The following is a 21878-nucleotide window of genomic DNA, read 5'->3' as shown; positions in this document are numbered from 1 at the left end:
CCGCGGCGCCGGCCTGGCTCAATTATTTTCCCTCAGCATTTTAAAGATGTTGTCCTACCATCTACCATCCATAGCTGTGGTTGACAAATGAGCTGTCACACGTATCACTTGCCCCTATTTGTAGTGAGTCATTGTCCTGAGCTGCTTTCCAGGTTTTCTCTTTAGCTTTGGTTCCATCAGTCTGACATCCTCACATTTACACTACCTGGGGAAGCTGAGCGTTCTGTATCTGTCAACTTACATCTTCCATCAAGTTGGAGACATTTTCAGACTTTATCATTTCTGTATCTTTTACCCCATTCCCTCTTTTTCTATGATTCTTGGACTTGGCTTCCATGTGTGTTGTCCCACATACTACAAGGAAACTGTTCACCTTTCTGCACTTCATTTTGATCTACATTTCCAAATTTTTAATTGCTTCTGATGGATATTCAATTTACTGACTCCTTAGCCAGAGACATCTTGAATTTAAGCCTATCCCATGAAGATTTTGATTTGCAGATATTGCATTTTTTTAATTTGACAGGTAGAGTTATAGACAGTGAGAGAGAGAGAGAAAGGTCTTCCTTCCATTGGTTCACCCCCCAAATGGCCACTACGGCTCGCGCTGCACCAGTGTGAAGCCAGGAGCCAGGTGCCTCCTCCTGGTCTTCCATGCAGGTGCAGAGGCCCAAGTGCTTGGGCCATCCTCCACTGCCCTCCCAGGCCACAGCAGAGAGCTGGACCGGAAGAGGAGCAACTGGGACTAGAACCCGGTGCCCATATGGGATGCCAGACTTCAGGAAGAGGATTAACCAAGTGAGCCACAGTGCCAGCTCCATGAAGTTTTTTCTTAATTTTTATTTATTTGACAGGTAGAGTTACAGACAGTGAGAGGGAGAGATAGAAAGGTCTTCCATCCACTGGTTCAATCCCCAAATGGCTGCCACAGCTGGTGCTGCGCCGATGCATCTTCAGGAGCCAGGTGCTTCCTCCTGGTCACCCATGCGGGTGCAGGGACCCAAGCACATGGGATGCTGGAGTTGCAGGCGGAGGACTAACCAAGTGAGCCACGGCGCTGGCCAATACTGTGCTTTTTAAATTTAAAGTTTCTATTTGAATATTTTTATAATTTCTATTCCCCTGCTAAAGTCTGTCTATAAGCATAGTTTCTTTTCTTTTTTTTTTTTTTTTTTTTTTTTTTTTTTTTTTTTTTTTTTTTTTTTTTTTTTACAGGCAGATGGGACAGGGAGACAGAGAGAAAGGTCTTCCTTTGCTGTTGGTTCACCCTCCAGTGGCCGCTGTGGCCGGCACACCGCGCTGGAGCCAGGAACTTATCCTGGTCTCCCATGGGGTGCAGGGCCCAAGCACTTGGGCCAACCTCCACTGCACTCCCTGGCCACAGCAGAGAGCTGGCCTGGAAGAGGGGCAACCGGGACAGAATCCGGTGCACCGACCCGGGGTCCCTGTGTTCTCAATCATGCCCATCCTACAGATGAGGAACACTGAGGCCTGGGCGGGGAGGCGGTTTGCAGAAGCTCACACAGCCTGTAGACCTGAAATCCAACCCCCACCCCTGCAGTCCCACGGTGCAGCTCTCAGAGCAGGTGACTGGTTTTCCTGTCTCGGGGGGACCCCTCGGGGCCCACCTCAACTGCCTGTCAGGCGAGAAACCCCCCTAAACGGAGCCCACCCGGCCTCCCCCAGCCCCACTCGCACGAGATCCCCGGCACGCAGGGACCATGGAGCGATGCTCACCTGTGGTCCTGGAGACGGTGAGTGCGAGCACAGGTCAGCAGACCCTGCAGAGAGAGGCTGGACTCTGGGGAGGATACGGGGCGGCCCCAGGACCAGAGAATCCCACGCCCCGCCCCTCGGTTCCAAGCCCCGCCCCTCGGGCGCAAGCCCCACCCGTGGCCGCTGTCTTCTTCCCTGACTCGCAGGCCGGCGGCTCCTCAGCTCCTGTCACAGCACCCCATCCTTCCTCGTGCTCAGGCCCCCTCCTCCCTGCTAAGGTGAGCCTGGAAGCCCCCTACCCCCAGCCCCTTTTTCTTTGACTGGCAGAGTGGACAGTGAGAGAGAGAGAGACAGAGAGAAAGGTCTTCCTTTGCCGTTGGTTCACCCTCCAGTGGCCGCCGCGGCCGCAGCACCGTGCTGATCTGATGGCAGGAGCCAGGTGCTTCTCCTGGTCTCCCATGGGGTGCAGGGCCCAAGCACTTGGGCCATCCTCCACTGCACTCCCGGGCCACAGCAGAGAGCTGGCCTGGAAGAGGGGCAACCGGGACAGAATCCGGCACCCCGACCCCCGACCGGGATAGAACCCGGCGCCGCAAGGCGGAGGATTAGCCTAGTGAGCCGCGGCGCCAGCCCTCAGCCCCTTTCTACTCCCAGGGTCACACCCGGCCTGGCTGCATGGTCAGGGAGGCGGGCCTCATCGCGGGGCGTTCCCGTCGGCATGCCCCGCCCCCTCGGCCCTCCCACTGCGCCGGGCTTCCTTCTTTATGCTGGGCCCAGACCCTGTCCCATCCTGGCGCGCAGGCCCCGCCCCCGCGGGCCAGGCCCCTCCCCCTCGCCTCTCGGAGCCCCGCCCCTTGTCCGCCTCAGGGTCAGGCCCCGCCCACTTCTCACTCCTCGCTGGGAAACCTCGCCCGCACCTAGGGCTGTACCCTTCTCCTACTCTGCGGCTTTCTCCCCTGAGCGCAGCGTCTCCGCACCGCCCCCAGCGTTCAGCGGGAGCCCCCCCAGCCCTCTCCCAACCCGGGCTCCGCTTACCCAGGGCCCCAGCTCCGGTGCAGCGGGCTGTCTGGCGACGCGGCGGCTCGCATGGCCCGGCCAGCGGGGACGCACGGCTCGGAGGCCGGCCCAGACCCAAGCGCGCACGCGAGCTGTCCCGCGGAGGATCGCGGCCCGGACAAGCGTCGCAGGGGCTGGGGCCGCAGGCGGGGCAGGACGCGCGGTGCCCGGGGCTGCTGGGGGGCACGGGGAGGGGGGCTGCGGAATTCCCAGGCGCCGCCGTTCTGCGCGCCCATTGGCCCGCTCGCCGCGGTGACATCATCAAGGCAGGGGAACGGGAAAACCCCCGCGCGACACGTGACCCAGGGGCGGGCCGGTCGGGAAGGGGAGGCGGGGCGCTGCAGAGGGGCCGTGGGGGCTTCGCCCGCCGCCCATTGCCCTGCAGAGACGACTGAGGCCGCAAGCCGGGTCTCTGCGTGAGATGGGAGCCTGGAGCTTCTACGGCCCGGGGCTTCACAGCCGCTGTCCGTGGTGGTACAAGCGTAGGCTGGGCACGGGCTCTGGGACTTGCGCCCGCCCCTGGTGGTCTCCAGTGCCTGGACCACAGCTGTGCATGGCCATGGGCGGGCCCCGTGAGCACAGGGACATCAGTGACATCTGGGAACCGTGCGCCCAGCCTCTGAGCAAAGGGGCTCCTGGGGGGCCCGCACATAGGGCAAGCGCCCGCATCCCGCGTGGGGCATTTGGGTGTTCCAGCTCTTCACTGCGTTGTCCTGGCAGACAGAGTGGCCCAGCCTAGGCTGACCGAGCCCCGTATGAGCCGTCGCCTGCCCTGGACCCTGGGCACAGCACTCCCCAGGCCGGCCTGGCAGTGGACTGAGCGTGGCTCCCAGCCCTTCAGGCCCTGGAGAGAGGTACAGAGTGGCCACTGTCTGCAAAGGGCCAGACGGTGACCACGCCAGGCTCAGGCCCTGGCCGGCCGGATGCTCTCACTCCGCTGCCCAGGAACAGCCAAAGCCGGGGCACAATGACCAGTGTGGCTGTGCTCCAATAGGACCTTTTCTTTTTGTTTTTATGGGGACACTGGGACACTCCCATTGCACATCGGAGGGCCTGGGATCCAGCCCTGGCTCTGCTTTAGATTCCAGGCTCCTGCTAAGGTGTGCCCTGGGAGGAGCAGCAATGGCTCAAGTACGGGGGAGACCAGCACTAGGTTTTAGGCTCCTGGCTGGGGCCCCGCCCTGGCAGTTGCAGGCATCTGGGAGTGAACCAGCAGGTAGCTCGCTGGTTCTGTTGTCTGCCTTTTAAATGGATATACATTGTGAAATGTCTTTTTTACACGAGACAGTATATGCTTTTTTTATTTTTTAAATATTTATTTATTTGAAAGGCAGAGTTACAGAGAGGCAGAGGCAAAGAGAGAGAGAGAGGGGTCTTCCATCCGCTGGTTCACTCCCCAGATGGCTGCAATGTCCAGAGCTGTGCCGATCCAAAGCCAGGAGCCAGGAGCTTCTTCTGGTCTCCCACGTGGGTGCAGGCGCCCAAGGACATGGACCATCTTGTACTGCTTTCCCAGGCCATAGCAGAAAGCCAGATGGGAAGTAGAGCAGCTGGGACTCAAACTGGCACCCACATGGGATGCCGGAGCTGCAGATGGAGGCTTAGCCCGCTACACCACAGTGCCAGCACCAGACAGTGTTGGCTTTGGGTTGTTTTTAACCCCACACAGAGTAATATCAAGTGTGCTGGAGAAAGCGTACCATTACTGTGCTTAGTCTACAGCCTGGCTCGTGGTAAGGAGCCACCACGGGGGCTCCCATGATGACAGACCTAGGCGCCCCCATGGGTCCCCTCTGACCCACGCGCACGTCTGGTCCCCTGAGAGGACAGGTCAACATCCTTGGCACTCAGGGTTTCTGCTGGGCTGTGCACATGGACCGACAGCCCAGGAGCACTGAGCGCACCTGGTGTCTGCACTGCAGGGACTGCACTTCCGCAGGTCTGGGGAGGCGCCGTCCACTCACCTGCTGGAGCCCCTGCTCTGTGCTCGGCCGTGCACCTGGCCCCCCGAGGCAGCTCGGCCACATCTTCATGGGTCTGTCCTGTGCAGGCTGACCCCCACGCAGCGCTGATCCTCAGTGGGGGAGCTCACAGGAGCACCTGACTCAGCTTGAAGGTCAGGGAAGGCTTCCCCGAAGAGGCGGCACTGGAACTGCGACCTGGAGGGTGCGCAGGTATGGAGTGGTGAGCCTAGGGTGAGTTCAAGGTGCAGGGGAGCACTTGGGGAGGTGAAAAATTATGCCAAGGCTGGGTGGGTGTGGTTAAGAAGCCCCACCCCCCTCCCCTAAGGTCACTCAAGGGTTAGAAGCCAGAGCTCTCATGACGACCCCGGGGCCATGGTGGGGTCAGAGCAGGGGCTGGCCGGGCCATGCCTGAGCTTTACAAAGTCCCCTCCAGCAGTTGGACACACAGCCAGCACTGGCAGGAGACAGGGAGAGGCCTGGCAGAGGTGCGGGGCGGCCCAGGTGCCTTGCCAAACTCCTGGGTGCTGAAGGAAGGGGCCGCCTGTGAGGCCCACACCCCACACCAGAGCGCACTAGAGTCCCAGACGCGCCACTTCCAGTGCGATTTCCTGCGGATGCACACCCGGGGAAGGCACAGATGGCTCGAGCACTTGGGCCCGTGCTGCCCCCATGGAGACCTGGATGGAGCTCCTGGCTCCTGGCTTTGGCCTGGCCCAGCCCTGGCCATCGCAGGCATCTGGGGCATGAGCCATAGGTGGAAGGAGATCCCTCTGTCACTCTGCCTTTCAGGCAGATGAGATTAAAACTAAACAAACAAAAAGGTTGGAAAGCTTGGGCCCAGGGCTGTGGGGGAGGAGCCGGGGCAATGTGGCTGGTGAGGTGGGGTGGCCCAATAGCCCATGACATCCAAGCTCCGAGGGAACTCAGCGGCCAGGGGCCATGGAGCACTGGCAAGGAAGCCAGCAGGAGGGAGGCGGCCGCACTGGCCCTCTCCACTGGCCTGTAGGCTCCCTGCCTGGCTCCACGGGGAGCCTGCAGGAGCCTGGGGGGCCTCAGCACAAAAGCCTCCTTCCTTGGCTGCAGGGCCCCGCCCTCGGAGTGCAGGCCAGGGTGCTCACCCTTGAAGGGGGGCCCTGGCCAGGCACTTGTGCCCCAGGGGGCCGGGTCCCAGTCCAGGGTGCCCACAGCTCACACGTGCAGCAGACCTGGCTGCCCACCATGCTCCCAGTCCTGCTGGAATTCGGGGCTAGACCTTGTGGTGGGCGTGTGCTGCTCTGAACTGGGCCCCGGCTGTGCCTGAGCAAGAAGCTCAAGGTAAGCAGTTCGGGGGCTTCTGGGAACTGGGGACTGGGACGAAAGGGCCCTCGAGGGCTGGAGGCAGCGGAAGTACTGAAGGGCCTGGCTTGGCACAGGGGCCCGCCCCCTGCAGGGCTCCCACCCAGCGTGCAGCCCAGGATGGGAGGGGCTGAAATTAAGTTAAACAGCATATGAATTTATTAATTCCAGACTGTTAAAGGGCAGCGGTGTGGGGTTAGGGAAGCTCGGGGACGAGGGACAAGATGATGGACAGCCGAGGGCCCCTGGAGGGGCCCCAGCACCGCCCCCGCCCAGCCCACCCTGGCACTGCCCTGTTGGCTTCCCCATGATTGTGGCAGGGCAAGATGGCTGGGAACACAGAGGACAGAAGGCCCCCACCACCGGCATGCCCTGTGCCCGACCCCCTCTGTCCAGGGAGGTGGTGGGGTGGGGAGCGGAGGCCAGGGAGGCGGGTGCTGTCACCAGGAGCCTGGGAAGGCAGAGACCATGGCACCTAATACTTCTTGTCCTCAGCTGCCTTCGCAGGGGCTTCCTGGGGCTCCTCGCTGGCGGGGGCGGGGGCGGCTGTGTCATCCTGCCCGCTTATGCCCAGCTCCTTCACCCTGGTGGGATCGACGTGCTAGATCCACTGCTGGTAGAGGTAGATGAAGAAGACCAGGTCTGCGGGGAGACAGGGGAGGTGGCGTGAGTGCAGGCAGAAAGCCAGGAGCCCCCGCCATCCACTGGTCCTCACCGTCCCTCAGGCAGCCGATCCAGCACATGACGGGCGGGCATCTTGATGATGAAGGCAAACAGGTCCTCAGTGAAGGTGTTGAGGGCCTTGTGGGTGAGCATGCGCCAGGGCAGGTGGGCCACAGACCTGAGCTTGTAGTTGATGAAGAGCTGGGGCGTCATGGTGATGAAGCCTGTGGAGAAAAGACACCTGTGAGCAGGGGGCGGGGCCTTCTCACCCAGCCCCTCCCACGCCCTCCACCACACTCACACCCGTCTCTTTGCCACTGCCAACACCAGGGCCCGCTGACCTACCTCAGGGCCTGTGCACTCGCTCTGCCCATCAACAGACCTGGGCCTGGCTCCCTCCCTGGCATCTTGGGCTCAGCCTCTCCTCTGGGAGGCTCCAGGCTGCCCCTGCTGTGCAGCCCTCACTCTGCCCCACCCCCCCGCCATGGCACTCCCCTGTCTGCTTGCTGCTGCTCTGGTTTCCCACAAGACAAAATGTTGCCAAAGACAAGGATAGAAACGGAATGTCGCATCCTCCTGCTCGGGGCCGGCCCTGCCTCCCACACTAGATGTGAGTAGACCTTGAGCCCACTCAGGGCTGGCCCTGTCTTCCACACTGGACGGTGAGGGACTGTGAGCCCGCTCAGGGCTGGCCCTGTCTTCCACACTGGACTGTGAGTGGATAGTGAGCCCCCTCAGGGCCGGCCATGTCTCCCACACTGGACGAGCCCACCTGCCCCACCCGGCCCTCACCAAAGGTCACAGCCAGGTCTGTGCTGTGCCGCGCCGATACCGCCTCCTCCGGCTCCTCGACCCCACATGGGGCTGGCAGGCACCCTCAGGCACCAGCGAGGCCTGGGTTCTGCTCCCCGACCTGGGGTCCCTCCAGCGCCCCACCTGAATGCCGCCTGGGGGAGCCCCCAGCCACACCCTGGAAGCCCTGGTCTCCCACGGGCACTGCTCCGGCGGTCAGCAGGGCCAGCTCTGCACTCAGTGTGCGAGGGCTCACCAGGCCGCAGGGGCACCTGTCCACCCACTCCCTGGGCCCCGTGGAGGCAGCGGCTTGGAGACAGACTCTGGTGAGGGTGGGTGGACCCGAGGGGCCACAGGCCCTTTCAGTGGCTACGCCTCTTTGTGCCCCACTTCTCATCTGGACAGAGCACCACCCCCAGCTCTGGGGGCAGAGTTTAGTGAGCTGGTCCTGCCCAGGACAGCTAGAGACACCGGTCTCTGGCACTGCAGTGCCTGGATGGGCACACCATCAGCAGCTTGATGCTGACTCTACTGATCCGGGGCCCCTGGGGCCTGGAGGATCACAGTTGGGGCAGACGGGCAGCCACTTGGCAGCTGGGTGGCTGGACAAGTGACCTCCCCTCCTGAGCCTCTGCCCCGGCCTCCACCTGGTAGGGGTGCGCAGGCCAGCGCCTGGCCACCAGCACAGTGGCCATACAACCAGGCGCTGCTGGCACAGGGGCCTCCTGGTGAGGCAGTGGGTCCGGCCCGCTAGGGGGAGCAGCACAGGGGCTTCCCTGCTCCTGGCCTCGCAGTTCCCCTGCCTGCTTCCTGGAGGTGCACCCCGGCCTCAGCCGCCGAAGCAGGCCCAGCCCCTCCCTCTGCTGCTCTCCTGGTCAGTGGGAGATTCTGGGCTGGGAGTTTAGGCGCCCTTCCCCTTCCAGGCTCACAAGGCCCCTTGGAGAGTGAAGCCCAGAACCCAGGCAGGGGGAGGATGGGGGAGGGAGGGCGAGGGGGCAGACCCTATCCCCCAGGACCACCCCCCACCACGGTCTCCCACAGGCCCAGGGCCTCGCCCTACAGTTCTTGAATGCCAGGAACTCAAAGACACTGTGGACGATGGAGATGATGATGGTGAGCGCCAGCAGGTAGGGGTTGGTTTCCAGGAGGGCCACCTGTGGAGGGGGGGCTACTCATGAGTGCAGTCCCACCCCCAGCTGGAAGACTTCTCTCATGCCCCAAGACCCCTGTAGGACCTGCTGACCACCCCGCAGGGCTGGGAGCTAGAGACACACAGATGGGGAGATGGCAAGGGGCAGGAGGCCGCAACTGGGTGAGACAGGCTGGTGGGGAGGGGGGCAGCTGCCATGAGGAACGGGGACCCACAGCAACCACAGCTGTGGGCAGCATGGACATCACAGGCACCGGGAGTAGGGATTTCTGAGAGGGCAGAGTCAGGGGCACAGGGCTGGGCCAGGCCAGCTATAGAGGTCTTGGCTGCACAAGCAGAAAAGCTCTGACCAGGCCATCAGAACCCAGGGACAGGACACAGGCAGTGGGGGAGCCCGGAGGTTGGGAGCCTGGGCAGGGTGCGCAGGGTGGTGGGTCCCATGCTCGCCGCCCAGCTCCGTCCACAGCGCCCACCTTCACCGAGTCCTGCTGCTCCTCTCAGGGCTCCTAGAGCTCGTCACCCAGGAAGTTCCAGGGCGACCTGGTGCTCTGGGCAGCATAGAGCAGACAGAATGACGCCCGCTCCTGCATCACACACAAAAAGCCAGGGACCTTGGCCAGTGCACAGGGAACGTTTGGGACAATCTCAATACATAAAAGGTGGCCCAAGAAAAGAAAGAAACAGAGCTAGGCAGAGTGCACAACATCCACACTAGAGGGCTGGTGTTCTGGCACAGCAGTTAAGCTGCTGCCGCCAGGGTGGGCTCCCCGACACGAAGGGCCGGTCTGAGCCCCAACTGCTCTGCTTTCTACCGGCTCCCTGCTAATGCACCTGGGAAAGCAGCGGACATGACCTGAGCTCACAGGCTCCTGCCACCCGTGGGGGAGACCTGGGTAGGGTTCCTGGATCTGGCTTGGCCCAGACCTGGCTATTGTAGCTCTTTAGGGAGTGAACGAGCAGATGAAAGATTATCTGTCTGTTTCTCCCTTTCTCTATACCTCTGCTTTTCACATAAAGAAATCTTAAAAAGCAACAACAATTCACTTTAGCAGAATAGGGGCCTTCTGAGGTACCAATGTCCAGATCTGTGAAATGGGTACAGGGAGAGATTTCAATGGCCACCAATCAGGACAGGAGACAGTGGACTGAAGGAAAAAGTCACTAAAAGTGGAAATATAACAATTATTATCATTATTTTTGAAGATTTATTTGAAAGACTTACAGAGAAGAAGAGAGGAGGTCTTCCATCTGCTCATTCACTCCCCAGAGGGCTGCAATAGCCAGGACCAGGCCAAAGTCAGGAGTCAGGAGCTTCATCCAGCTCTCCCACGTGGGTGGCAGGGGCCCCAACACTGGGACCATCTTCTGCTGCTTTTTCCCAGGCACATTAGCAGGGAGCTGGATTGAAAATGGAGCAGCCGGGACATGGACTCGTGCCCATGTGGTGGCTTTACTTGCTATGTCACAATGCCAGCCCCAAACAACAATTACTAACCACCCAGAAAGTATGGAGTTGGGCAAAAAAGAATACTTCATAAGGGCTTGCATTGTGGTGTAGCCGGTTTGGCTGCCATGGGTAATGCCAATATCCCTTATCAGAGCACCAGTTCCAGTCCCTGCTGCTCCACTTCCAATCCAGCTCCATGTTAATGTGCCTGGGAAAGCAGCGGAAGATGTCCCCAAATTCTGGGCCCTGGCACCCATGTGGGAGACCCAAATGGAGTTCCAGGATCCTAGTTTTGGTCTAGCCCAGCCCCAGCCACTGTGGCCACTTGGTGAGTGAACCAGAGGATGGAAGATTCTCTTTCTCTCTCTCACTCTGACTTTCAAATAAATGAAACAGATCTCTAAACAATTAGAAACAACAACTTGTGTTTACTGTGTAGCTTAGATGTGAATGGTAGGCACACACTCCAAAACATTCAAATGCTGAGTGCTATTCTAATAAAAATTGCATTCCTGTATGGAGAACTATCCTTCCACAGCAGAAAGTCAGTAAGAACGTTTGAAACTGAAAAACTAAGAAATCGCAGCTCCGACTTGTGGAGGGGAGTGTGGATAGGACGCAGTGGGAGAAACAGCTAAATGAAGCTGAGAGCAGCCGCCAAGGGGAGCAAGAAGGGGTGGGGTGGATGGGAGACAGGGTTCCGCTGTCTGACAGAGCAGCTTCACGTGAAACCACATACGCACAAGAGACCATAAGAATACATGACGGGGCCAGTGCTGTGGCACAGAGGGTAAAGCCACCACCCGTGATACTGGTATCCCATGTGGGTGCTGGTTCAAGTCCCTGCGGAGCTGCTCGGCCTCTCACCACGGGGCCTGGTGTCCCCTCACGGCCCCACCTTCCATCTCCACCCCGACCCCGGCCTGAAGCTTGGAAGCAGATGAGGCCCCGGCACCCAGGAGCAGCTCTCACGGCCAGGGTGACAGCCCTGGGCCCTGGGGCAGGACCTGGGGCTGGACCTGGGGCCTGGGGGCTTGGCTTGAGGCTTCGAGAGAGGACGTGTGCACCCCTGCTTCAGTCCCCAGAGCCCGAGCAGGAACCCCTCCCATCCTAGGAGGCCTGCTGGACAGAGAGGAGGGCTCAGTCCCACAAGCAGCAGCCCCAGCACAGGTGCAACACTTACTGATCCTGCACCCAGTCCCCTGCTGGGCAGTGCTGCGGATACAGAAGTGACCAAGACAGTCCCAGCCTTACCCTCACAGGACTCAGCCCCATGGGGAGAAAGACCTGACCCACACAGTAAGGACCGAGAGGGGGCAGGGCTGGGATGGGGAAGCCCAGCAGGGTCTGAGAACCCAAAGAGGGCTTCCTGGAGGAGGCAGCACTTGTACCTGGGGCTGCCAGAGGCCAGAGTCAGAGAGCCTGAGCTGTGTTACCTGAGGCAGTCGCTCTACCTCTCTGCACCTCACCTTCTTCATCTGTCAGATGGCGTTGCCGGGAGGTTTCCATGAGTCCTCCTAGCCAGCGTCGTGCACTTAGTAGGTGCTCAATGCACATTAGCTAAAATTATTTTGAAACTGGACTGCCGGACAAACTGGTGACATTCAGATAAACCTGAGGACAATCACTAATCCCTCACTGGTTTAAAGCCCAGGACTGCACACCTCGGGGCAGCTGGAAGAATCCCGGGGCAGGTCTCACCCCCACAGCCCTCCTTCTGACGGCGAGGGCAAAGCACAGAGACCCCGGGACACAGCGCAGCAGGCAGGCTGTGGGCAGGGTCGCAAGAGTACCAGGAGCAGGCCCTGTGGTGTGCACCCAGCCCCGGGCTGCCCTACCTGCGGGATTTCCAGCTCTGCGAAGTGCTCGTAGCAGCCGTCTGAATTCTCGCAGCTCGTCCAGTCGCTGTACACGAGGTCGTGCTGCTCCTAGAAGAGAGCCGAGGTGGCGTTGAAGTCTGTAAAGTGCTCGTGCTCTGAGATGTACACGTGCAGGTTCTGGGGGTGGGAGTGGGGGGCAGAGCTCAGGGCCGTTCATCAGAGCCTCAGCACATGCACGGATAAAGAGCGGAGGAAGAGCCGGGCAGCGTCGGCCCCTCGTGAACCAGCATGTGTGGGGACAGCGAGTTGTGGAGAAGAGAGTAACTTCTCCTCCCCACACCTGTGTCTGCCCTGGCTGAGCCTGGCAGCCAGAGGTGCGCAGCAGCTGAAGACCCAGCAGCCTGCCCTCCGAGCTGAGTGTGGACAGCAGCAGGAGCCCTGGAATGCTGGCCCCCTTCTGGGCTGCACGCCTCAGGGCAAAGCAGGCACCAGCTGACCATTCAGGACACGGGGAGTGGGAGCCCAGCCCCTCCTGCCCCCACAGCCCACGGAGCAGGGAAGCAGGGCAGTGGTCACCCTGCTAACAGAACCCAGAGCTGCACATCTGGTAGAAGCCCACCCTGGGGCTGGCACTGGCCGGGGAAGCTCCGGCTCTGCCCGTGCCCACCACGTCTCCCCAGCACCCTTCCCACAGCCCTGAGAGCAAGTGCTAAAGGCCTTCGCTGTCAACTTCCCGAAAGCATCAGCTCCACCCCACGGACGCTGCCTGATGACCCCACGCCCCAACTGTTCAGAGTCCATGGTGACCAGGAACCCCTCCATCCCGCCCACGTGCCCCACACTCTGCCCACCTGTCACCTTCCGCCCCTGCATCCAGCGGTTACCATTAAAGTGTCTTTGGGGAACAGGTTGTGGCTGGCGACGCACGGGGCTCCTCCAGGGCCCGCCTGGTCCTGAGGGGCCGGCCCTTGGCGGAACCAGCTGCTGATGGCCCAGATGATGAAGATCCTAGGAGGGAAGCAGCGCAGCAGTGAGTCCAGGCCTTCTCCTTCCTCCCGCCCCACCACTGCGGAGGGAAGCGCACAGGTGCGGAGCTGAGAAGAGGCCGCAAATCCGCAGGGAGAGACTGGGGCGGGGCGCCTGGCACCACCCTGGTCTCCACGCAGAGCCCCCAGCCGAGTCCTGCTGGTGACAACCAGGCCATGATGGCTTCGGCCACCAAACCCTCTGACATGGGCAACTGAAGGTGTCAGTGCCCTGGGGTCCCTGGTGAGAGGCTCCCGAGAATCTGGAATCCTAGCAGTCAGTGGCACAGAACCTTGGGAGATACCACCAGTGAGCTTCCGATCGCCTGGAAACCGGACATGCAGAGAGTACTAATGGGCTAGCCTCAGGGTCAACGGCCTGGGTTATTCAGACCAACTCTCCCTCTGGAAGGAACTGGAAAAGTCTGATAATACTTATTAACATATTAAGAATACAGTGGGGTTGGCATTGTAGCACAGTGGGTTAAGCTGCCACCTGCGACACGAGCATCCCCATGACCACCAGTTAAGAGTTCTGACTGCTCTGTTCCACACTGTTCCCTGCTAATGCACCTGGGAAGGCGGCAGAAGATAGCCCAAGTGCTTGGACACCTGCTACCCATATGGGAGACCCGGATGCAATTCCAGGCTCCTGGCTTCAGCCTGGCCATTTGGGAAGTGAACCAGTGATGGAAGATCTCTGTCTTTCCTTCTCCCTCTGTAACATTCCCTTTCAAAAGAGAGGAAGGGAGGAAGGGAGGAAGGGAGGAAGGGAGGGAGGGAGGGAGGGAGGGAGGGAGAAAAGAATGCTGGGGCAGTGCCTGGCCAAGGGTTAAGTTGCCACTTGGATTCCCACAGCAGAGCGCCTGCCCCAAGTCCTGCTGTTCTACTTCCCATCCAGCCCTCTGCTCTATGCACTGTGGGAGGCAGCAGACGACAGCTCAGGTACTTGGGCCCCTGACACCCACGTGGGAGATCCAGACTGAGTTCTAGGCTCTTGGCTTTGGCCTAGCCCAGTCCTGACTGTTGTGGGCATCTGGGGAGTGAGCCAGCAGATGGGAGGGCTCTTTCCATCTGTCTTGCTGTGCGCTTCAAACAAAAATGAAAATAAGTCAGGGGCCAGCACCGTGGCCCAGTAGGTTAATCTTCCGCCTGCGGCGCTGGCATCCCATATGGGCACCAGTTCTAGTCCCAGCTGCTCCTCTTCCAATCCAGCTCTGCTGTGGCCTGGGAAAGCAGTGGAAGGTGGTCCAAGTACTTGGGCCTCTGCACCCACAAGGGAGACCGCGAAGAAGCTCCTGCCTCCTGGCTTTGGATTGGCGCAGCTCTGGCCATTGTAGCTATCTGGAGGGTGAACCATGCAACAGAAGACCTTTCTCTCTGTCTCTCCCTCTCACTGTCTGTAACTCTACCTCTCAAATAAATAAATAAACTCTTTAAAAAATCAGTAAAAGTTTGAATATATATATGTATATACTTATGAAGAAGACTAAGACGACACAGGGTAGGTGCTAATATAGTGATTAAGACCCTGCTTAGGATGCCCACATTCCACATCAGAGTGCCTTAACTCAAGTCCCTGCTCTGTCCCTCACCCCAGTAGTTGGGTCCCTGCTACTCATGTGGGAGACCAGATTGAGTTCCCAGTTCCTGGCTTCAGCCTGGCCCAGCCTCAGCTACTGGAAAACACTGGATGGGAGATTTCTGCCTATATTAAGAAACAGGGGCTGGCCTGTGGCACAGCGGGTAAAGCCACTGCCTGCAGTGCTTGCATCCCATGTAGGTGCCAGTTCAAGACTCGGCTGCTCCACTTCCCATCCAGCTCTCTGCTATGGTCTGGGAAAGCAGTAGAAGATGGCCCAAGTCCTTGGGACCCTGCACCCACATGGGAGACCTGGAAGAAGCTCCTAGCTCCTGGCTTCAGATAGGCTGAGCTCTGCCCCTTGCAGCCATTTGGGGAGTGAACCAGCTGATGGGAGATAGCTCTCTGTGCCTCTGCCTCTTTATAACTCCGTCTTTCCAATAAATAAATACATCTTTAAAAAAAGAAAGTTATACTATGAATATATCAATAAATCTCGTTTATGATTATTATAATACAGTACGACTGCTCTCATAGATGTTCTTGTAGATAATTATTTTTAAAGATTTATTTATTTATTTGATAGCCAGGGTTATGGAGAGAGGCAGAGAGAGTGAGAGTGAGAGAGTGAGAGAGTGAGAGAGTGAGAGAGAGAGAGAGAGAGAGAGAGGGAGAGATATTATTCTTCCATCTGCTGATTCACTACCCAAATGGCTGCAATGGCTGGGGCTGGGCCAGGCTGAAGCCAGGAATCTCGAACCCCATCCGGGTCTCCCAGGTCGTGGCAGGGACTCCAGCACTTGGGCCAACTTCGGCTGCTTTCCCGGGTGTATCGGCAGGGAGCTGGATGGAAAGCAGAGCAGCCGGGACCTGAACTGACGCCCACACGGGACACCTGCATCACCGGCCGAGGCTTGACCTGTTGCACCGTCTCCTCTGGCAAATAATTCTGATATAATTTACATGTACGTGAGCAAAAGCAGTGATGATGCACGGGAATGCAGATCACCAGGCTGACGCTGAAGGGGAGATGGGGAGAACTGAGGAGGAAAAGGAGCACTGGGAGGCGCACCTGCCTCATGCCCACAGGAGGGCACCGGGGACCCACACTTTGGACGCCAGCACCTCCAGGGTTTCATGCCCAGGGGGAGGTGGGGCACCAGGCCACGCTGAGTCCCATACCCAGGAGCCACACAGCAGGCCTGCACTAGGAGTCATGCAGGCAGCTCCTGCCTGCACCCTGGAGAAAGGAGAACCTGGGGTCCGGTTATGCCCGCAAGCAGCCAGCAGAGGCAGAGCAAGTCTGTGCATTCCAGGTTTCAGTAACTTCCGCCGCCTAAGAACCAACATGCAGGCAGGTGCAGGCCAGGCACACAAGGAAACAAGACGCCATGGACCAGACGCCGCAGCTACCACGGTCCAGAGGCAGAACAAGACACAGACACAGAAGTTTCAGACAGAGTCCTCCAAAGTGCTCAAGGTCTGTGTCTGGCGAGTATCAGAAGGACCCACTCTCCAGATAACATGACAGAAAGTGGGGACACAGAAACAACGGACAGCATCCAAACCATAGCAAGTAACAGAACCACCTCCTCAGCTCACGAAATCCCACCACCAGCAGCCCAAAGCCTCCAACGACAGCTGGCGCAGAGGCATGGCCGGGGTGCTCTGCGAAGGAAGACGTGGGGTGGGAGCCCGCCTCTGCGTGGAGTGTGAGCCTGCTTCTGGGTGGAGGGAGGCATGAGTGTGGATGTGGAGGGAGGCGCGGTTGTGGATGTGGAGGAAGGCATGGGGTGTGGACGTGGAGGGAGGTGGGGGGTGTGGACGTGGAGGAATGCGTGGGGTATGGACATGGAGGGAGGTGCAGGGTGTGGACATGGAGGGAGGCACAGGGTGTGGACATGGAGGAAGGCATGGGGTGTGGACGTGGAGGGAGGCACAGGGTGTGGACGTGGAGGAATGCATATGGGGTGTGGACCTGGAGGGAGATGCAGGGTGTGGACATGGAGGAAGGCATGGGGTGTGGACGTGGAAGGAGGTGGGGGGTGTGGACGTGGAGGGAGGTGGGGGGTGTGGATGTGGAGGGAGGCTATACTGAACACCACCGATATGTCCTCTGGCAGGAACACACAGGGGCGGCAGCTGAGCCAGGCCACCCGGCCCGCTGAGCCCCGGCTCGCTCGGCCGCCCCCAGGGTCAATACCTAAGAATAAAGCTGAGCACACGGCAGCTAGCACCTACTATGTGCTGGTCATTATGTGGCTTTCGATAAAAAGGATTTGTTTATTTGAAAAGCAGACTGATAGAGAGGGAGGAAGAGAGATCTTCCATCTGCTGGTTCACTCCCCAGCTGGCCCCAATGGCCAGGGCTGATCCAGGCCAAAGCCAGGAGCCAGGAGCTCCATCCGGGTCTTCCACATGGAGAGTATTTGGGTCATCATCTGCTGCCTTCCCAGGTGCATTAGCACGGAGCTGGATGGGAAGTGGAGCAGCTGGGACTGGAAAGGGCACCTGGACAGGGGATGCGGGCACTGCGAGTGGCAGCTTTACCTGCTTTGCCTCGTCACCGGCCCCCCTAGTGGTTGACATAGTTTTACGGGGCATCTCAGCTAAGCTCCGTCGCAATCTAAGAGGTAGGTCATAGTCAGTGTCAACATCAGGGGTCCCTGAGACCATGCTGGGATTCAGAATACCCGGAGGACTGCCAGGACTCAGCACAGTCATGTGTGCAGCTGTGGCTTGTACCCCGGGCAGGGCACGGGAAGAGCAGAGTCAGGGGCAGGCGCCCATACCCCGGGCAGATTACAGAAAGAACAGAGTCAGGGGCAGGCGTCCATACCCTGGGCAAGTCAGGGGAAGAGCAGAGTCAGGGGCGGGTGCCCATACCTTGGGCAGGGCATGGGAAGACCAGAGTCAGGGGCAGGCGCCTGTATCCCGGGCAGGGCATGGGAAGACCAGAGTCAGGGGCAGGCGCCTGTATCCCGGGCAGGGCATGGGAAGACCAGAGTCAGGGGCAGGCGCCTGTACCCCGGGCAGGGCACGGGAGGAGCAGAGTCAGGGGCAGGCGCCTGCACCCCGGGCAGGTCACTGGAAGAGCAGAGTCAGGGGCGGGCGCCTGTACCCCGGGCAGGGCACGGAAAGAGAAGAGTCAGGAGCAGGCGCCTGTATCCCGGGCAGAGCACGGGAAGAGCAGAGTCGGGGTGGGCACCTGGCACCGTGGTTGAGATGCCTCTTAGGACAGCTGCATCCATTCCGTCCCTTAGCAGAGTGCTTGGCTCGAGTCCCGGCTCCACTTCCAAATCCAGCTTCCCACCACTGTGCCTCCTGGGAATCAGCAGGCGAGGCCTCAAGCCCTTGGGACCCTGCCGCCCACATGGGTGACCCAGACTGGGTTCCAGGCTCCTGGCTTTGGCCTGGGCAGCCCTGGCTGTTGAGGTATTTCGGATGTGAACCAGCAGATGGAAGAACTCTGTTTTGTCTCTTTTAAATAAATTTTAAAAATTTTAAATAGAATTAAAGACAAATTTGGCTGGGTGTCCGGCCTACCAGTTGAGACACTGTTACCTGCACGCACCTCCTAGTAAAGTTCCAGCTTCCTCCTCCTGTGCACCCTAGAAGTCAGCAGATGATGGCTCCCGGCCCCACACTGGACACTCGGTGGAGATCTCTGCTCCTGCCCAGGCTGCTGCAGGCCTTTGTGGAATGGACTGGCAGAGGGGAGCTCTCTGTCTTTCTGCCTTTCAAATTCATGCAGCTTAAGCTGCCTCTGTGCCACTGCATCCCCTATGGGAATGCTGGGTTGAGTCCCAGCTGCTCCACATCTGATCCAGCTCCCTGCTGATACACCCGGGAAGGCAGTGGAAGATGGCCCAAGTCCTTGGGCCCCTACCACCCACGTGGAAGACCAGGATGAAGTTCCTGGCGCCTGGCCCAGATGTGGCTGTTGTAACCATTTGGGGGATGAACCAGCAGACAAAAGATCTCACTCTTCCCCTCTCTCTGTCACTCTGCCCTTCAGATTTGAAAGGCAGAGTGACAGAGAGGCAGAGAGAGAGAGAGGTCTTCCATCCACTGGTTCACTCCCCAAATGGCCACAATGGCTGGAGCTGAGCCAAGTCGAAGGCAGGAGCCAGGAGCTTCTTCTGGGTCTCCCACAGGGGTACAGGGGCCCAAGAACTTGGGCCAACTTCCACTGCTTTCCCAGGCCATAGCAGAGAGCTGGGTCAGAAGTGGAGCAGCTGGGACTAGAACTGGCACCCATATTGGATGCTGGCACTGCAGGTGGTGGCTCTAACCCACCATGCCACAGCGCCAGCTTTTTTTTCAGTAACTTAAAAAAAATAAAAAACCTCTGATTGGGTCCAGTGCCATGGCTCACTTGGTTAATCCTCTGCCTGTGGTGTGGCACCCCATAAGGGCACTGGGTTCTAGTCCCGGTTGGGGCACCGGGTTCTAGTCCCGGTTGCTCCTCTTCTAGTCTAGCTCTCTGCTGTGGCCCGGGAAGGCAGTGGAGGATGGCCCAAGTGCTTGGGCCCTGCACTGGCATGGGAGACCGGAAGGAAGCACCTGGCTCCTGGCTTTGGATTGGCATAGCACACCGGCCATAGTGGCCAGGTTGTGGGTGAACCAATGGAAGGAAGTCCTTTCTCTCTGTCTCTCTGTCTAACTCTGTCAAAAAAAAAAAAAAAAAAAAAAAAAAAACAACTCTGCTGCTAAAGTCCCTCACACAGATGGTGCAGGGTTGGCACAAGCCCACCCATACACTTCACACCACCTCTGAGTGACCCTAAGCACCTAATGCTACGGACCTGCTGGGTGAAGTTGGTCCACGGTTTTGTTTAGGGAACACTGGTACGGAAAAAAGTACACCTGCTCAGTAAGATGTCATTTTTTTTCCCCAGAAACATTTTCAATCCGTGGATACTGAGAAAGGGCATACTGAACAGTGAGAGCAGGCTCCCCACGCCCTCTGCCCACCCAGCTTGGGGCGACTTCTGTCCGAGCCCTTGGGAGGGAGTGGAGCCGGAGAGGCCAGGGGAGCTCTCCCATGCCCTCCGGGTGCTCCCTCCCCAGCCCTCATCACGGGAAGCTATTTGTGCGGTTCTACCACCCACCCAGGCATCTGGCACCACGGCCCCCACCCCGCAGGCCAATGCACGGCCCTCCCCATGTGTCCACCAGCGCGTGACTCTGCAAGCCCCGCACCGACCTGCTGACCACAGGCTCCCTGGTCTTTAGTTGTGGGACAGAGCCGCCTCCCCCGTGCCGCTGGCCCCTGGCCCTCAACTTTCTGCACCTGGTCACACAGCAGGTAGAGCTGCTCGCCGCCCGTGCACTGCCCGCTCTCCTTGTTGATCTGGCAGATCCGCAGCTCCGACGTGTTTGTGGACTCTGGCAGGGGGCGAGGGGCAGAGAATCCCACCTTGAAATCCTTCCCAGGCTCCCAGCGGGTGCCTGCCCAGGGCTGGGAGAGGCGGGATGGGGAGCAGGCAAGGCAGCCCACCTGTGCTAGGAAGGCAGCGGAAGGTGGCCCAAGTGCCTGGGCCCCTGCACCCACGCCGGAGACCTGGATGGAGTTCTGGGCTCCTGGCATTGGCCTGGCCCAGGCCTGGCTGTTGTGGCCATTGAGGAAGTGAACCAGCAGATGTGTGTGTGTATGTGTGTATGTGTGTATGTGTGTGTGTGTGTGTGTGTGTGTGTGTGTCTCCCTCTCTTAACTCTGCATCTCAAATAAATATAAATAGAGACCCGCAGATCTCAGGGAGAGTAGGTGCGGTCAGAGATTGGGGTCAGGATTCACAAACCTTGTACGGCCTCCCTCGGTGTAAAAGTCCGGACCTGCAGGAGGTCACGAGGGTTGGGTAGGCCTGACGCCAGGCCCTGGCTTGGCAGTGATCATGTGCCCAGGCCTGGCCAATTAGAGCACTGCCTCCCTGTACCCGTAGCTGATTGGCCAGAGATGAGCAGCTGACCCCAAGCAGGCCAATGAGAGGCAGCCCTGAGATTCTGGGCCAGAACACGGGAGGAGAGGCCAGAAAAGGCGCTGGGTGGGGCCGGTGCCGCCCACCTAGGAGAAACCCTGAGGGTCCTACCAGAAGTGACCGTGAGGGAAGAGCTGCTGAGACATTGGCGTCACCTGCAGCGGGAGCGCGGTGCCCCATCGTGGCTTCTTTGGTTCATGGGACAGAGCTCCATGCCCACCAAAGCACAACTAAAACAGAGAACTGTGGTGCCCAAAGCCCACCTGGGACAGACCCACGTGCCCCACTAAGCCCACATGGGACAGAACCCTCTGATACCCTAAGCACACCAGGGACAGAGACTGCTGCCCCACTAAGCACACCAGGGACAGAGCTCACTGCCCCGCAAAGCCCAACTGGGACACAGCCCCCTGCCCCCCAGAGCCCACCAGGGACAGAGCCCTCTGACCCCCTAAGCCCACTTGGGACAGAGACACTGCCCACAAGGCTGCCTGGGACAGAGCCCCCGGGACGGCAAGCACACCTGAGATAGAGACCCCTGTCCCCCTAAGCCCACCTGAGACAGAGCCCTCTGCCCCTGAAGACCACCTGGGACAGAGGCCCCTGCCCCGCCAACCCATCTGGGACAGACCCCTGCCTTGCCAAACCAAATTGTGACAGAGCCCCCTGCCCCCTGAAGCACACCTGGAATAGAGCCCCCTGCCCCGCCAAGCCCATCTGGGACAGAGTCCCTTGCCCTGCCAAGCCCAACTGGGACAGAGACCCATGCCCCCCGAAGCACACCTGGGACAGAGCCCCCCTGCCCCCAAAAACCACCTGGGACAGAGACCCATGCCCCCTTAAGCTCAACTGGGACAGAGCCTCCTGACCCACTAAGCCCACCTGGGACAGAGGCACCTGCACCTCAAAGCCCACATGGAACAAAGCACCTTGCCCCCATAAGCACACCTGGGAAAGATCCCCATGCACCACTAGCCCACTTGACAGAATCCCTGCCCCCCGAAGCCCAACTGGGACAGAGTCCCCTCCCTACTATGCCCACCTGGGACAGAGCCCTATGCCCCAAGAATCGCACATGGAACAGAGCTCCATGCACCCCTAAGCCCACGTGGGACAGAGCCTCCAGTCTTACTAAGTCCACCTGGGACAGACCCTGCCTTGCTAAGACGACCTGGGACAGAGCCCCCTGCCTCCTGAAGCCCACCTGGGACAGAGCCCCCTGCCCTGCCAAGCCCACTTGGGACAGAGTCTCATGCCCCACTAAGCCTATTGGGACAGAGCCACAAGCACCCTGAAGACACCTGGGAGAGCCCCAAGCCCACAGAAGGCCACGTGGGACAGAGCCTC

At 59.5% G+C, this 21878-nt stretch overlaps 1 protein-coding gene across 1 annotated transcript; it reads right to left on the bottom strand.

The window, feature by feature from the left end:
* Nucleotides 1-2039: 2039 nt before the first annotated feature.
* LOC138850478 (CLPTM1-like membrane protein cnrB) lies at nt 2040-19854 on the bottom strand. The gene is made up of 8 exons (XM_070077247.1): nt 19847-19854; nt 12828-12951; nt 11962-12051; nt 8589-8680; nt 6787-6960; nt 6547-6713; nt 4737-4931; nt 2040-4276 (listed from the first exon to the last, which is right to left on the bottom strand). Exons 2-6 carry the CDS (start codon nt 12828-12830, stop codon nt 6623-6625), a joined length of 450 nt encoding a protein of 149 aa, XP_069933348.1. The 5' UTR covers nt 12831-12951; nt 19847-19854; the 3' UTR covers nt 2040-4276; nt 4737-4931; nt 6547-6622.
* Nucleotides 19855-21878: the final 2024 nt, after the last annotated feature.

This window comes from Oryctolagus cuniculus, chromosome 7 (assembly GCF_964237555.1).
Source record: "Oryctolagus cuniculus chromosome 7, mOryCun1.1, whole genome shotgun sequence".
Taxonomy (NCBI): domain Eukaryota; kingdom Metazoa; phylum Chordata; class Mammalia; order Lagomorpha; family Leporidae; genus Oryctolagus; species Oryctolagus cuniculus.
This window is presented reverse-complemented; position numbering and strand designations above follow the sequence as displayed.